The sequence below is a fragment of the Mesitornis unicolor genome, unplaced genomic scaffold (genome assembly GCF_000695765.1).
Source record: "Mesitornis unicolor isolate BGI_N332 unplaced genomic scaffold, ASM69576v1 scaffold20439, whole genome shotgun sequence".
NCBI lineage: Eukaryota > Metazoa > Chordata > Aves > Mesitornithiformes > Mesitornithidae > Mesitornis > Mesitornis unicolor.
Window position 1 is genome coordinate 32,054 of NW_010206811.1, and position 15,940 is coordinate 47,993.

Here is a 15,940-nt window from a genome sequence, read left to right on the forward strand (position 1 = left end):
TGTGAATGCTGGGGGAATGGGATAGCAATTGAATAATTGATATTGAAAAGAGCAAATGCTATCAAAATAAGTAGGTAAGTTTATACATTATCTTTGGATTTTATTAATATATTTTTATTTGTATCACTCAGTTACTATTTTAGTAAATAAATTTTAGAAGTAAAATACTATTTGCAGGTACACAATACTCTATAAAAATCAGTTTGTTTTTTTTTTCCTATTTTCTGGTGAAAAGTGTCACCTAAGTATCACTAAATAAGCTAAAGACAGAAAAATGATGGAAGGTATGTGTTTTACTGAAGAAAAGAAAGATATTTCCATTGTGAATCCAATCTTCCCCTCCCTCTCATCATTCACATTACATTTACATTCTGATTTAATCAATAGTATTCCCTTTTTGGCAGAGTACATTTCAGGTATAGGACATATGGAGCTGCTCTGTCTTTTGGGAAATGTGTAGAAATGGAGTATACTGGTACCAGATGATGGAAAAATGGAAGTAAAAATACTATTTTAGGTTTGTTATGGAGAAAACACCTATACTGTCTTCTCTCTTTTGATCACTATTCATATTAAGACCAGCAATAATCCAGATTTTCCTTACTGTGTCCTGAGACACAGTGAGAGAGATGTTGCTGCTCCTAATGTAAATCGTCTCCAGTAGCTGAGCTGCTAGTTGATCTGGACATACCTATTACAAATAAATAAAATATTTAGGAAATAGGCCTGCATTTACCTTTAGAATTAGTAAGGAAATTATATTATGACTCCATTAAGCTGTGACAGCTGATAAATTATTCTCCAGGACAGCCTGAAGGAAAAAGTCTGTTGAAACACCATTTCTATTTTTTTTTAATTACTAAGGTGAAAGGTACACATTTTCCAAGTCAATCATCAGGTTGAAAACTGGAGCTGTTTCCTGCTCTGATATAGATGAACATGGGCTTTAGAAGCCATGGATTTCTGGGGTAGCAAAGAAAAACTACAAAAGCAAGGCTTTTCTTTGGTAGCAAGAGCAATAAGCCCACATGAAATTTGAAGTCTTCCTTTTTCTGAAAGAATTTTAAGAAGGTCTTTGGGCATTGTGCTTGGGAATAGTACCCTGCCAGCCATGGCAAATGCCCTAGGTCTCTGGAATTTGGGTTGCAATTGCTGTATCTCTGGACCTTCCATGAAGAAACCAGCCTTTTGTTTTCTTCTTTGATATCTGGAAGCCACTTGTATGAAAATTATTAGTGAATTACTTAAGAAATCTGTAAAGGGAATTACTTTGAAAGGGCAGAAAGAGTTGTAATGAGTTTTTGAAAGACAGTATTTATACCTCATCTTCTTCCTTTGGTTTACTTGTGGTACACCTTGAACTTATTATATAAGAAAGTGCTTAGTACTGTTTTAACCAGCCTTTTTTGCATTTCTGGTGCATCTTTGACTTCAGTGGTTCATTTCTAATGAAGACTTTCTTGGTCTGTTGCTTATTTAATGACCAAATGCCTTCTTGGCCTTCATAGACTTTTAGAAGGATTTTTTGCAACTGTGTAGTTAGTGCATGACCTCAGATATATTCAGTGGGTTCTGAAACACTTCTTCATTTTGAAGTTCAAAGGAAGCAGGAGGAGGTTTTGCACTCTGCAGTACCAGTCTCCTCCCTTAGGAGCAGTTGCTGGGATGGTAGAGGTAATTGTTTCACTAAAAGCAAGGTCAAATCCAATTCAAAATGTGCACTCAAATAGTAGAAAGAGCACAGTACTGTCTGAACATTATGGAAATATTCTATACTACTTTATCACACTGAAAGCAGTGTGGTCAGCCAGCTGATTTTCCGTAGCTGTCCCACACAAAGCACCTGATCCCCTGTGACCTGAGATGAGGAAGTCTGAGGTTTCCCTTGCTATTTTTGGGAGATCTCAGCCTGTAAGTAAACATTCAGTGGGTGGTATTTTTAGCTGACTAGCTAACTTGTGTCTAAGCAGATTAAAATCTTACAGCTCACTTGCATTAGCAATGCAGTTCTGATTACCCTCAGATGGTTAAGAGTAGCCGTAGTTTTTAACCTCATTTCAGAAAACTGTAAGCTTAGATACGTTTTTATCACTGGTCAATCTCCTCTATAAGATAAATTGGTTTACATTTTGTTACAAAATTGTAACTTCAATTTGTTACTTGAATTTTCTGCTTAAAATACTACCTCCCCTTTCAGGAAAGTTATTGCTGTAAAAATATATTGTTAAAGTTTCACTGCTGACATGACTGTATCATGGTAGAATACTTTAGTTTGGCTCTTTTGGAAGTCTGATGTATAAATCCAATTACTTTTGCTCCATAGCCTAGGGACCTACATTTGCAACGCTTATTTAAGTGACTAGTACCATCAAATTTAATAGGACTGTAACTGTTATTTAAAATAAATATGCAAGTAAGTGTCAGCTTCAGTCCTGAAAAATGTCTCGACATTCTAGTGAAATAACTGGCATTTATTTGAAGGTGGACTTGAATGCTCAAGATGTATCGTGTTTTAACTTCCCCCTATCTCTTACCCAGATTTGATAAAAATGACCATTAACTGGACAATGGCTATGAATTTTGAAAGTAAAATTGCTTAAAGATTGTTTTAAACCAATATTAAAATCTGTAAATCATTCAATAGAAATGTCACGTAAGCTCTGTTTTGTAACTTACTCATCATGAGATGAACTAAAATTTTAGTGCACCATCTAAATAGAAACTTCAAAGATTATTCATCTTCATAGACTACAGTGTCAGGTTGAACTTGCTGGCAGCACAGCTTATTCTGTTTGACTCCAACAGTGGAAGAGCTGTAAAGAGGAAGAGTTCCTGATGAAAAGAGGCAGGTATTCAAGGAAAGTTTGGGAGCGGAGGAGAAGACTGTGAACATGCTGCCCCTGACATCCATTGACTGTGCTATCTGTCTTGGGCAAGGGTTCTGTGAATAGCAACTGTTAATGAAAGGTTTAGTTAGTGTGGCATCACTGGTTATGCTCCCATATCCCTGCATGTAACAGTTATAAGGAAAAACTCCTGTGCTTTGGCTATGTTTGGGGACATATTGAGTGTGTCTGTGCTGTTAAAGGACCTGCCTTCTCACCTTCACCCCTGAGTCCTGGTTCCATAATCATCCATGCTGTGTGGGTATTAGTTGCCTCCTAGGCTCCTTCTGCAGAAAGCAGATGGTTTTGTCTGAGGTAAGACCAGGGACCACCCTCCTCATGCAGCAGGGAAAGGCTGCGCTGGGGGTGCTGCTGCTCCTCACACTCCCGCAATGTATCTGAGCAAACCTTGATTCCATAAGCCTTGTCTCAGGCCATGGTGCACGTTGTGCACAGATCACTTGTGGCATTGGACTTAAACCCCAAACCAACCAAACAATAAACCCCCTCTTCTTTAATAGCCTGTGGTACAGAATTCATGTTACTTCAGGAACTTTTCACCCAGAGAAAACAAGCATGCACACGTGCTGTGTCTTTGGGACATGGTGCACCACTTGAGAGCAGGTGAGGACTGCAGGCAGGTGGTGCGTGGGGTGCCCAGGCTGCTGCAGGGACACCCTGCACAGACAGCGTGAGCTGTGAGACACAGCCCTAGTGTAGGAATTTAGGGTGTGGGGGATACATTTTCAAAGTTTCTTGGTATTCTCAAGATGTCCAAGTCCTTAATTCTGTGGGAAATTAGCTACATGTTCAATTTTAAAAACTACATTTAAGTCCTAATTAATTGAATTTAAGTATGCAGCTAAGGGTTGAAGAAGGCTGTTTTCCTGAACCAGAGCTTTATACTACCGGAATGTTATCTATACCACCAAGAAAGCCTCCATAAAATTCCTTGCTTCTTTTCTGATACTTATATGCTCACATTCAGACTGGAAAAATGTCAAAAGTAATGAAAAAGCCCCCAGTTGTGGCCACTATTTATTTTTTGAAAAAGAGTAGATGGAAGAATAAGAAATGAAGTAATGTACAATATTTTGAGACATTACTTTCCCTGCTGAAGAAAAGCTGCACATGATTATAGTAGGCATGTGTCAAATGAAGTTTAGGATACAAAAGTGAGCGTGATTCTGGTGTCTGTGCCAAAGAATTTAATGACGAGCAGAATAAAAACTGGGACTTTCCATGTGCTGCTTATTGAAAACATATAGAAGGAATCTTGTCTTACTGTCTAGAAAAATGTTTCCATTAAAAGACAACTGTTAAGAAAAAACTTGCCGAGTTATATGGGACAGAACCTGGTGAACTTTTGGTTAGGAGAGTATAAATCTAGACTCAAGTTCTTATATTCAAATAGATCCAGCAGATTTTATATCTAGAATAATAAAAAACACATAGGTTGGAAAAGACCTTTAAAATCATTGAGTCCAATGAATATTGACAAAAAAGAATCACCCCCAGGAGAGAGCACTGTTAATGTGTTAAATACTTGGAAGTATTACATGCTTTTTTCCCCAGTGTTCATAATCTGTTGCTTTCTATGAGAGAAATATGACTAGAGTTGCTACGGTTTTATCTTCTGTGGAAAGTGCTTCCCTTCTTCAACTGGCTGGCAAAGTTCTTCTTTCATTAAAGCATGTCAACACTAATGTGCAAAGCAAGGGCTTCTTGCACCTTGACACAGTATGGGTGAAATTGAATCCAGAAGAAAGCAAACATATAGATGCTGCGTAATTTTTAGTGGTTTGAGATAGATAAAGTGTTCCTGGATGACAGATGGTGACACCATACACTTTCAGAATCTGTGGTTTTGCACTGTGGTTAAAATCAAAGCTAGGCTTATACCTGCACTTACTAAGGTAAAAAAAGTGGTTGACTAGTGTGCAAGACAGAGAAATCCAATGTCAACATGATTTAATTAATTAATTTTACCTGACATCTGAGCTGAGTTATCTGAGGAATTTTCTAGACTATATGAAGTGTTTTGAGCTCTTGACAAACAGTACAAAACAAAAAATGCCAATATAACCCCTTCAGAATTATGACTAAAATTAATGTCTAATTTGGATTGTGTCAGCCCTGTTAGCCAGGAAAAACTTCTCTCTGTGCGCTGGATAATCTGTTTTGCTGAAGACATTGATTATTTGGTGGGAGTTCCCAAGTGCAAAGAATGAACTGAGATGGGCATCCCACATGGTCAGGACTGGAGAGCCCAATTTCTTAGCCTGCTCCATGCACGGAGCACATACAAGCACTTTAGCTTCTTGCAAACTCTGATTCTGGTGCCATATAATGTTGCTCACAAAGCTTTTTGATAACTAAGACCTTCAGCTTCTATTGATTAAGCATCACTGGTATATTGTAAATTTTATTATGAGTGGTAGCAGACTCCTCTTCTAGACATTGGGAAATAGGGAGTAAGACATGGCAGCTGCTAGTGCAGCCTCAGAGTTATTCCTCCTCCTCCAAGGGGTTTGAATGGGATATCTATGTGGTTGTGCCCCAGCTGACTAAGAGGAAAAGCTAACAGGGTGAAATGCAGGGGGTGCATTTTATTTTAAGAGTGAGGTAACTGAATACTTTTTAAAAAATGAAGCCTTGTATATGCAGGGTTTTTTCTCAGTATAATGCTATTTTTAGACTAGATCCCAATTTAGAAAACAGTAAAGAATGATAAGAATAAGCTTTCCTGAACAGACATAACACAAGAAGATGCTTGCTTCAGTTTTAGCATTTATTTCTCAGATCCTAAATTTTCATGGAGATCTGTCTTTATTGGTAATAAAAGTATTTCCACAATTTAATTGTTTCCAAAATCTGATGGAAATTAATGTTGCTGGATATACTGAATGCAAGGATGAGTTACAGTTATTAATATAGTTATATGGTTAATAATTACTTAATTATGCTTTGTTGAATGCTACCTCTACTTCATATCAAGTTAAATAATTAATGAATTTTTACCTTTAGTCTGAATTCAAGCACCATCATCTATTTTGAAAAACCTAAATTACTTTGTATCTTTATTTCTGGAGAGAGTTAGAAATACCAGTGGACAAAGTTCCCATTTTAAAAACAGTCCCTTTAAAAAATATATTACTGGTATTTTATAGACTGAAAAACTGATAGTCATTGGAAATCTCTGATTCCTTTAAAACTATTTTCGTTGTTACAAATTTAGTTATTTTAGGATGCGATTGCTATTTCTAGTTAGTGAAGTAAGAGAAAGCAACTTGCTTCTGAATCAATGTTCGAAATGTTGACTAGCAAAATGAACTTTAATTTTACCGTATGCATTTGTGCAGCCCATAGTTCTAGCAGAAGTTAGACCCAAAAAACTGACAAGTCGAAGGGTTCATCAGCTGTCTGCTGTGTTTTGAAATAGAATTGGTAATCTAAAAGACAACATAAAGTAATGTTTTCCCAATCTTGTCTTTGGAGGCTTGTCAGTTTTCATAGTGATAGAGCTACTGTCTTAGAAGGAGAAATTTATGATGGATTTTGGCATTTGTTTTGATGTAGTCTTCTGTATTCAGAATGAACTCACATGAAGTCTGATACCTTGAACAGAACAAGACTCAAATGTTAGGTACTTTTTTGGGGGTTGCCAGCTCCAATGCTCTTTAAAACTTAGGTATGTTTGGCTTTTGCTCTCATTTTCTTGGCTTCTTTATAATTTGAGAGTTGTCTTCACTGACAGAGCACCAGCTATTAATTACTCCCTCATTTAGTCCGAATGGAAAGCAGCTAACACTCCCAATAGTGCTAACTATAGGCTGAAGTAGCACTGTAGCATAATGAGGTCTACAGTATCACATGTTGATGTCACTCAGTAGGTTAATTCATTTTCACAAATTCATAGGCTATAAAGCAACATAAAGGGAGAACTTTCATAATCTGAAATTATTTTTTTTCAACTGTCCACTTTATTTCTTTGTGATATTTTTGGGAAAACCTTCAACGAACTTTCAGACTTAAAAAGTCCATGCCCAGCTCTCTAATGTGCTCTTTCCCAAATCCTTCTTGTAAAGAGATTGACCACTTTTTACTTCCCCGAGAGATGTATTTAGAGAACAGAATCTGCACTAACTGTAGAATGACATCAATTAAAGAGATGGAGAAAAGTATGTGAGTTTAACAAAGACTATGATAGTGCTTTTTAGTCTCAGCCTCTGTCAAAACATGTAAAGGTGATTGCATGACCATGCAGAGTTAGTCACAACAGCTTTTAATTTGTATTGTATTTGCAACTTTTACTTTGCTATTGGCCTGTTAGTATGTGTGTGAGTGTATGTATATATATATATATATATATATAGACCTGTAGATACAGTATCAGTGGAAGCAACTTGTTAAAAGTGCATTGTGTTTCATGCTTCAAGAGAATGTTGAAACATTAAAAAAATTCAATTTTTTGAGTTTTTTCTTTTTGTTGACTGTCATGGTATTTCTTCTGTCAGTTGCTTAAATGCCATTCTAACCTTGTGTGGCAAAGCCAAGAGTAATTAGAAACTCAAACATTTGCATATCTTTCAGGAAAGTGTTGCATCCCAGCTTCTGTCAGAGCCGATGGGAGTTATAATGTGTCAGACTCTTAGCATAAAGGAAAGAAGAGTGTTAATTTTGTTAATATACATTCTTGTATCCTAATATTCTCAAAGATCTTGAATACTTAATGAATACCTTCAAACTGAAGTAAACTTCGGGGAAGTAAGAATTAGTATATTTAACAAAAGCTGTTAGTGCCAAGTCTATCATATACTGAAGTAACACAAGCAAATGTTCACTTTTTTCCTCACTTCCTTCAAACAATTTCTTTCCTGCATTTATAAATTTCCTGTGTTGCTTATACTTCACCAGCAAAAGGTGAGTAAAGCTTTCTAGGACCACCAGGTTACCATCTATACCTGTCACAGCTGAGTTTAGGTGGGAGTGTGTAAAAGCTCACACTGTGACTGTATTGTAGGTTTTGTATGCGGTTTGTTGATGAAGCAGCAGTAACACTGGATAACTGCCGGAGTTGTATTTTGTCTTTTTAAGCTGACATAAATCAGTACCACTGTAGAATAAGCTTTGCCCTGGCTTTGTGATCATGCTTCCATGCTGTGCCCTCTCCCGCATCGGCAGAAGCACACGTGCAGCCTCATAGTGAACGACTGAGGGACCTAATCTGCAGAAAGGTGCTGGAGATAGCAATGAGCAGAGGAGAGGGCAGGAGAAGCAGAAGCACTTCTAGTAGCAGTGCTGACTTCACTGATTTAAAAGGTTCTTTGGAGTATAGATTGATCTGATGCTCTGCCAAGAAGCCTTTGTTCTGTGGGGTCGGTTTTCTTTGACACTTACGTGTCATAGAGTTAGGCAGGAATAGTATAATGTCGTTATAAGATGTGCCAGGAGTAAATGGCACAGCAGAATTGATGCCACACGAGGCAGCAGCTGAAAAACTCCCATTCCATGCAAGGACTGTTCCATGAGGCAACTGAGTTCGAAGGCAGAAGTACCGTGGACTTCTTGAGGGATTTTCAGATAACAGTAGTGAGACTTAGTCTTGCGGAAAAAAAGTGACTGACATTTAGTTGGCTTAGAAAAGGTTGGTGATTCTGAGGACTTTACAAGAAATCTGTGGGCTTTTCTGATGTGGTGAAAATATGTAGGGTGACACTATAATAAGTGCTGTCAGCAGTAGTGATGTGTATGCATGTTTGTAGCACTCTACGGGATATGAAGTGTTGACGTCTCTAGCTCAGTGGTAGAGGAGAAAAAGAACTGAGGAAATCAAGCTCTGCAGGGTAACACTTGAAGAACCAAGCTTGCAAGGCTTAATATTATGTTCTTTTATGAGAGTTAAAATTACGAATAAGCCTCAAAAAGAAACAGTTATGATACATGTATGCTTTGTGGGAAGGAGCAGTCCCTATGCTGCACAGTTTTGCTTAGCAGACAACTAATTTAATCTCCCCCCCCACCCACAGCTTTTTGATAGGCATGAGAGAGAAAAAAGGAAGTGTCAGAAACCTTTGTTGTTCTAAAATACAAGAATCCAGTTGACAGGAATGGAGGAGTTGCATTGATTAAATCTGAGCTTCCATCATCATAAGTAGCAGGGATCAGCCATGTGGGTTGGGAAATAATTACAGCATTGGTTCTGATTGTGAAGGAACAAAGCTTGCTTTAAGGCTTCAGTCATGCTGGCTCTCAGCATTTAAAGTGCAGTGCTTGCTTCTGCGACTGCTTCCCCAGCTTGCTTTAGTTAAGGAATTACAAAATTTGAATGTGTACAGTAAGAACTGTATTCCATGTGTTGCAAAGAAAGTTACATTATCTATGCAACAGTATTAACTTTCAGCTGCTTAAAGTGGTATCTTTAGATATGTGTCTTAGAAGTATGAATACAGATATTTTAAGAGATTGCTACTGATTAAGCAGTGGGACAAACCTTGCTTTCTCCACACTTCGGCACTTGGTAAACTAAAAAAGAAGCTTGCCCTCAACTTTTTGCATTTTGAGACATGTGTGTGCACGTAATTCATGTAGGTCATGCAATACTGCAGTTGGGTTTTTTTTGTATTTTTGTTTTGGTTTTTTTTTTTTCACTGAGAAGAGCCTGTCTCCATCCTCCTGACACTTGACCTTTACAAAAATGAGGTCATCCCTCAGTCTCCTCTTCTTCAAGCTAAAGAGACTCAGCTCCCTCAGCCACTCCTCATAAGGATGATGTTCCACTCCCTCAATCATCTTTGTGGCTCTGCGCTAGACTCTTCCAAGCAATTCCCTGTCCTTCTTGAACTGAGGGGCCCAGAACTGGACACAATATTCCAGATGTGGTCTCACCAGGGCAGAGTAGAGGGGAAGGAGAACCTCTCTCGACCTACTAACCACCCCTCTCCTGATACACCCCAGGATGCCATTGGCCTTCTTGGCCACAAGGGCACATTGCTGGCTCATGGTACAAGCTGGAGCATAGGAAGTTCCATGTGAACATAAGAAAAAACTTTTTCACTTTGAGGGTGACAGAGCACTGGCACAGGCTGCCCAGAGAGATTGTGGAGTCTCCTTCTCTAGAGACATTCAAAACCCACCTGGACGCGTTCCTGTGTGACCTAGTCTTTGTGATCCTGCTCTGGCAGGGGGGTTGGACTGGATGATCTTTCAAGGTCCCTTCTAACTCCTAACATTCTGTGATTCTGTGGTGTTTGTGGAAATCAGTCTGCTCGCTAGGAGTGAAAAAGGTTAACATGTCATAGCAATATGTCAGCTATGTACAACTGTAAGTAGTCAAAGTTACTGTTCATACTCTTATAGAAAGTGTTGATGACTGAAGCTATGAGATTAGATTTGAGAACAGGTCTTTGTTCGCAAACAATGAGAAGAGCTCTGTGTTTCCTCACAAAATACTGTTTCAAAGCTTTCAACTACTGTAGGTTGTAATTATGGTTATTTAGTAAAACAAGAAACACTAGAGTTTCCTGAAGTGTTTTCAGGCTGCAAAAAAAAAATAAATCACTGTGTTCCTCATCTTGATGATTATGGTCAACCTTACCACATAAATTTGGCTAAAACTATATCCTTGATCCAGAGTATGTCACTATAGCCACCCCTGGACTCTGCAGTTCAGTAATAAGAGTGTTCCTCTGGAATAAGGAAAATCAGGTTGCTGCTGCTTCACCCACATAATGGGAGTTGAAAACACATATTTCTCATCAGTGTTTCCTAACTTCCAGGCTGTGTAAGAGTATTCTTCTTTTGGCAGCTTGTGCATGTATCCTTCCTTCAGTTCCTTCACTTTTCTCACAGTTGTACTTCTGAATTTGACCACAGAATCTGCCTGTGCTGCCTATGTGAATGTAGAATTAAATGGAGTTACTTCAGAAATGCATTTAGATTGCCACGTCTGCAGCCATTGGACCCACTCCCATGAAATGCCTCCTGTGAAGTGCTAAGCGCTTTAAAATCCTACTAGGAATTACAAGCTTGAACTGCCTCTGTGGATGGACAAACAAAAAGACAGAAAGCTGCTTGTGTGTTTTGTAATTTAAATAACTATGAACTGCTTAGCGAGAATTAAAGTGGTAAAAATTACACAATGCTAAACTTGCTGCAATTTACTCAGATACTTGAGTATCACTTATGATGCTTGCAATATGGAAAACAGCTGAATGCTTGAGGGCAACGGCAGTGTCTGTTGCTGTCACCTGCCTGGTGTACTGTGAAAAATACCATAGGATTGTGAAAATAGGTTGGCAATTCAGTGACAATAGACTGTCATTTTATATTTTTCTCTTGAGTGAAACAGGGATACTAGGAAGAGGAAGATACAGTTTCCATGGCTGGAATTCATAAGAGATAGTTTCCTATTCCCATTTAATGTAAAAGGGATTTAGATGTTAGCTTTCTTAGGTTGATTTTTTTTTTAAACCCTAGCTCTTATTTAATTAATTTTGTTTTTTCTTTCCTGTTACAAAACCTCAAAGTTTAGTGACAATTTGCTCCTCAGAAACCAGTAGGTGTACTAAGTCAAGGATCAATATAATTTGAAAACCATGCATAATCAACAACCATTTTGGTCTACTTGAGCTTTTCATCTTCTGTTTGATACCAGTTATCCCAGAGGAATATTATCAGAGGAATCCTATCAGCCTGGAATAATCCGGATTCAGTAGGCACATCCTGTGTAAATTTGGCTAACTCCTGTGATTTCTCTGTGGTGATAAGACTTCTGTGGGCCTAGATAAGATTATTCTAAATAGAAGGCAGATATGTGCTCAGATTTTGAAACAATGGGCTCCATGGAGATACCCATGGTAGTAGTCTAGGGAAAAGTGAAACTATCAGAAAGGAAGGAATCTCTTGTGGATACTTGCTGGCTGCAAAATATGGTTTTTTCTGATGTCTTTGTTGCTATGCGAAAAATGTTACTGGAGACGTTTGTCACACAGTGCCTTGGTTTAACTAGCCAAGTCCAAAATATCTGACTTATGTAGACAGCCAGCTAAGAGATGTAATGGTATTCCAGCTACTAATCTTCTTCTTATACCAGGGAAAGGTAGGAATGTATATCTTCAGAACTGACATTTGTAATTGATAAGGCCCTTTTGCTTACAGAATGGACTCAATGCTCTGCACCTGGCGGCTAAAGAAGGCCATGTGGGACTGGTACAAGAATTATTGGAAAGAGGGTCGGCTGTGGATTCTGCCACTAAGGTAATGCATGCATGTCTGTAAGTTTAATCACAAAAAGAAAAAGTCAAATACATGGGGGAAATTTAGGAAAAAATTATTAAAGTAGAAAATAAGATAGTAATATAAATACCTCACTGATATTTAAAATGTTATTTCTATTACGGTCCATGTTCTTTGATGAAGCTTGGTAATAAATGAAGGGGGAAAGATTATTATTTATACAGTCTGTTTACAAAGGAAGCATCAAAAGGTTTTAGCAATGCCAAATTTTTCATTACCTCAAATGACAGCTCCCCATTATAGAGACCGAACATAGTTCAAACTAGTAGATTTTTTCAAATCTGTAAAAACTGATAATTGACTGTATCATATCTAGAGCCTTAAGGGCACAATGGAAAAAACACCTGTGTGATAATTTATTTTGCCTTCAGCCTTTTTGCAGGCAAACACATGTGTGTGTCCAAAACATTCAATCAGTGTGTTATTTGTCTGTGTCCTTGTGATAGGCCAGATTTGTTGGCTTGAATAAATGTAATGTTTGATTCCTAGTGTTTTAAGTGTCCTAGTGTCTTAAGGCTATGCTTAGCCTTTACATTCAGTTACCCAGTGGTGTTGGGGTTTTTTAGTTTGTTTGTTTATGTTTTGTTTTGTTTGGGTTTTTTTAAATTATTTCTGATGCATAGGATCTCCACCAAGGTTAATGCTTAGTCCTCAGCTGAGAAATCTTCTAGCTGTACTTGTGATTTCTATCATTGATGGAAAAACAGAAGTTCCCTTCTTAAAAAACATCTTTAAGTCACCCCTCAGTAAAGCTGTTGATAGAACCAGCAAGTTCTAGATAGGACTTTGAGTTTTTTTCTGGTTTTATGAACCTTGATTGTTTAATAAAGCAATTTAAATATTGCTCCCAGGATGAGAGATTGGCCTGGAAAACATACAAGGCTCTTACAAAAGCAGTGGTCTACCACACTGGTGCTGTTCTGTGAAAGATTAATTTTTTTGTGCAGTGCATCTCTGAACTTAAAGACGACACCTTTCAGAAATATGCATTTTAATTTTATGCCAATTAAAGAAGAGAAAAAAGGTTTATCTCCTACATTTAAAAGGTTGGTTTCTGTTACTTAACAGCCAGATCTTCCTTTTGGGTCTTGTACTAGGAAATCTCATTTTACATGTGATTCATAGCTTGAATTTTAGGACTCGTACATTTTAGCTGCCTTCTATGGGACATGATCTCTGGATCTGAATGAAAAAAATCTGTTAGCCTGTAATAAACTTAACCTAGAATTTTGTCCCATGCCTTGGTCACATTCCGTAATTTCACTCAAAATTTATGTTAAGATGTTACGGTTATGCAACCACTCAATAAATCTTCATGGCTGCAACTACCAGTTCTAGCCTCTGTGATGTTTGAGGAACATCATGGAACTATAAGGTAAAACTACTCAGAAAATGAATGTTGTAAAGAACTGCTGTTTGAAATTATTCCTGAAGAAGGGTGACATCTTTCATTTTTTTTTCCTCCCTATTACAGAAAGGGAATACAGCCCTGCACATTGCATCCTTAGCAGGACAAGCTGAAGTTGTCAAAGTTCTGGTTAAGGAAGGAGCCAATATTAATGCACAGTCTCAGGTATGATGCTATTTTCCTTTCTCTCTTCTAAAACTTATTTTATGGAATTTTATGAGATAGTTTTGAGATGTTATGCAGTGATTCCAGACATCCAAGCCTGATAAATCAGTCCAACTGAGGCTTCCATAGCATTCACTGGTAAGTTGAATAAAAGCAAATAACAAATTTCAGCTGTTATATACTCATTGTATGCTACAGGAACTCACATTGTTGTTGATTGAAATATTTTAGGAATTTCTAGTGTGCTTTAATAAAATTTCAGGAATTTTTCAAAGTGTAATTGTATTACTTCATATGTTTGTCTTGAATTTAGTGAGCAGTAATGAAGAAGATAATTTCTCAAATACTTGACTTATACAGTTGCTTTTCATGGTTATTTGTTGGCAAAAAATTTGCAGATAACTTACTCCAGGCTTCTGAATTCATTCTTCATGCAATCAGGAAGTATTTAAATCATAAGTCTGGAATGTACATTTGAATTGGGGAGATTCACCTTGTCCTGGCAGGCAAACCAACTGTAAAGACAGCCCTGTTATTTCCACTGACATGAAGCTTGTCTGCTCTTCCAAAATGTACCAGAGAACGTGGTGATGTTGCAGAGACTGACTGGTGGCTGGTTCTTTTCTCCCTGGTTTGGGCAAGGGTGTGGTGGCAGCTGCCTGTCTGCTGTAGTTTCAGAGCTGTAAACAACATGTGCTAGATTGGAACTGAACAACATACTGCAAATTAGATAGATGATGTTTTCTTTTCTGAGCTGTCACCATCTCCTCTTCCCTCCCAAACAGACACACTATTAGCAGTGCAGATTAATTGACCAATTTACCCTAACACATATTAGATATACCTATTATTTCCTCTGGTTAGGACTAGGAACAGTTTATCAAATAAATAATTTAATCAAATTAGTAATGTTTGTAAATGCTACCTTAACTATGGCAACTGTCTGTGTAGCTATGAAGAACCGAACAGATGGTATAGATGAGAACTATATATGATAAGAAACTGCATCTTTCTGAAGCATCTAGTCAGCTTGTGACATTCTCAGAAGTAAATCATTGAGCTAACGAACAGTCTTCAACTTGAGTCCTAGTGCGTCATTCAATGACCACAAATACCATTTTGCAGTAGTGGTGTGAGCTGAAATGACAAGGAAAACAAGTCAGGCTTCAGGGGTAGATTAGTTTCAAATTAAATTTTCCTGGCACTTACTGTCTATAGGCAGGATAATGGCCCTTAGCTTAATCTTGCTGAGATGCATGAATGGAACAAGAAGAGAGTGATCTGATTTAACAGTGCAGCTAGGAACTACCTCAGTTAAAGCGAGTTTCAGGAAGCATATCTGGGCTTATGTGAGATGCGTTTCTCAGTCCTGTTCTGTAGCACATTCCTTGATCATTAAGAACACAAATTTTGTAAAAGGTTTTGATTTGGCACGGTCTGTCCTAATTCTAGCTAGCTGTACAACTTGCTTGTCCAGATCTGGGAAACTGGGACCTGGAGAGTTTTTTTGCTGTTACAGATTTATGATGGACAGTGTAAAGTAGAAGGCAGGAAATGGATCAAAAAGTTTCTAAGAAAAATACGTTTTTCTGTACCTTCATTATGTTTTAAGACAAGAGAGATAAATTGAAAAGATCTTTAAGATGGCTGACACCAAGATTTTAAAAATATTTTCGTTATTTTGCTTTTTACCCCAAAGCAACTGCTAAAGATGTCTCTTAGGACAACTGATGGCCTATTACTCCCCATGCTCTACTTCCATTCAAGATAAGAAATGTTGTAAACCCATTGCTCAAAAATTTAGGAAACTCCTTTCATAATGACCTAAATGGATCATTTCTGCATACATTTTACAGCCTTTCATGTGTATAAGAAGATAAAGTGATGTCTTTAATGTTAGGATTTTGAGTATGATAAGAGAAATAATTGTAAAAATTATTCTTTCAGAAAGCATTATCCCTCAAGAAGTCTTTATAAAGGCTTTATTTATGGTGGAAAAAAAATGAAGTTTTCTAAATTTAAAAAACAAATATGCTGCCAGAATTGGAAATTGTTTTCATGGTTATTATTTTATACACCATTCTAGTTTTAAACATATTTATTGTTAGCATTGGATGTCCTGTGTAGTGTACACAGACCTGTTAACAGGCATTTGCTACTTGAATTAATTGAATGAATCTGATGG

The 15,940-nt window shown here is 37.5% G+C and overlaps 1 protein-coding gene across 1 annotated transcript in view; it reads left to right on the forward strand.

Annotated features, from left to right (window-relative positions):
- LOC104546506 (ankyrin-2-like) overlaps positions 1–15,940 on the forward strand; it is a gene marked incomplete at its 3' end in the record, with an annotated part of 70,546 nt that overhangs the window by 12,077 nt on the left and 42,529 nt on the right. Inside the window, exons 3-4 of the mRNA XM_010191915.1 lie at positions 12,045–12,143; positions 13,657–13,755. Coding sequence (XP_010190217.1) covers positions 12,045–12,143; positions 13,657–13,755 — 198 coding nt within the window. The remainder of the gene's footprint in view (positions 1–12,044; positions 12,144–13,656; positions 13,756–15,940) is intronic.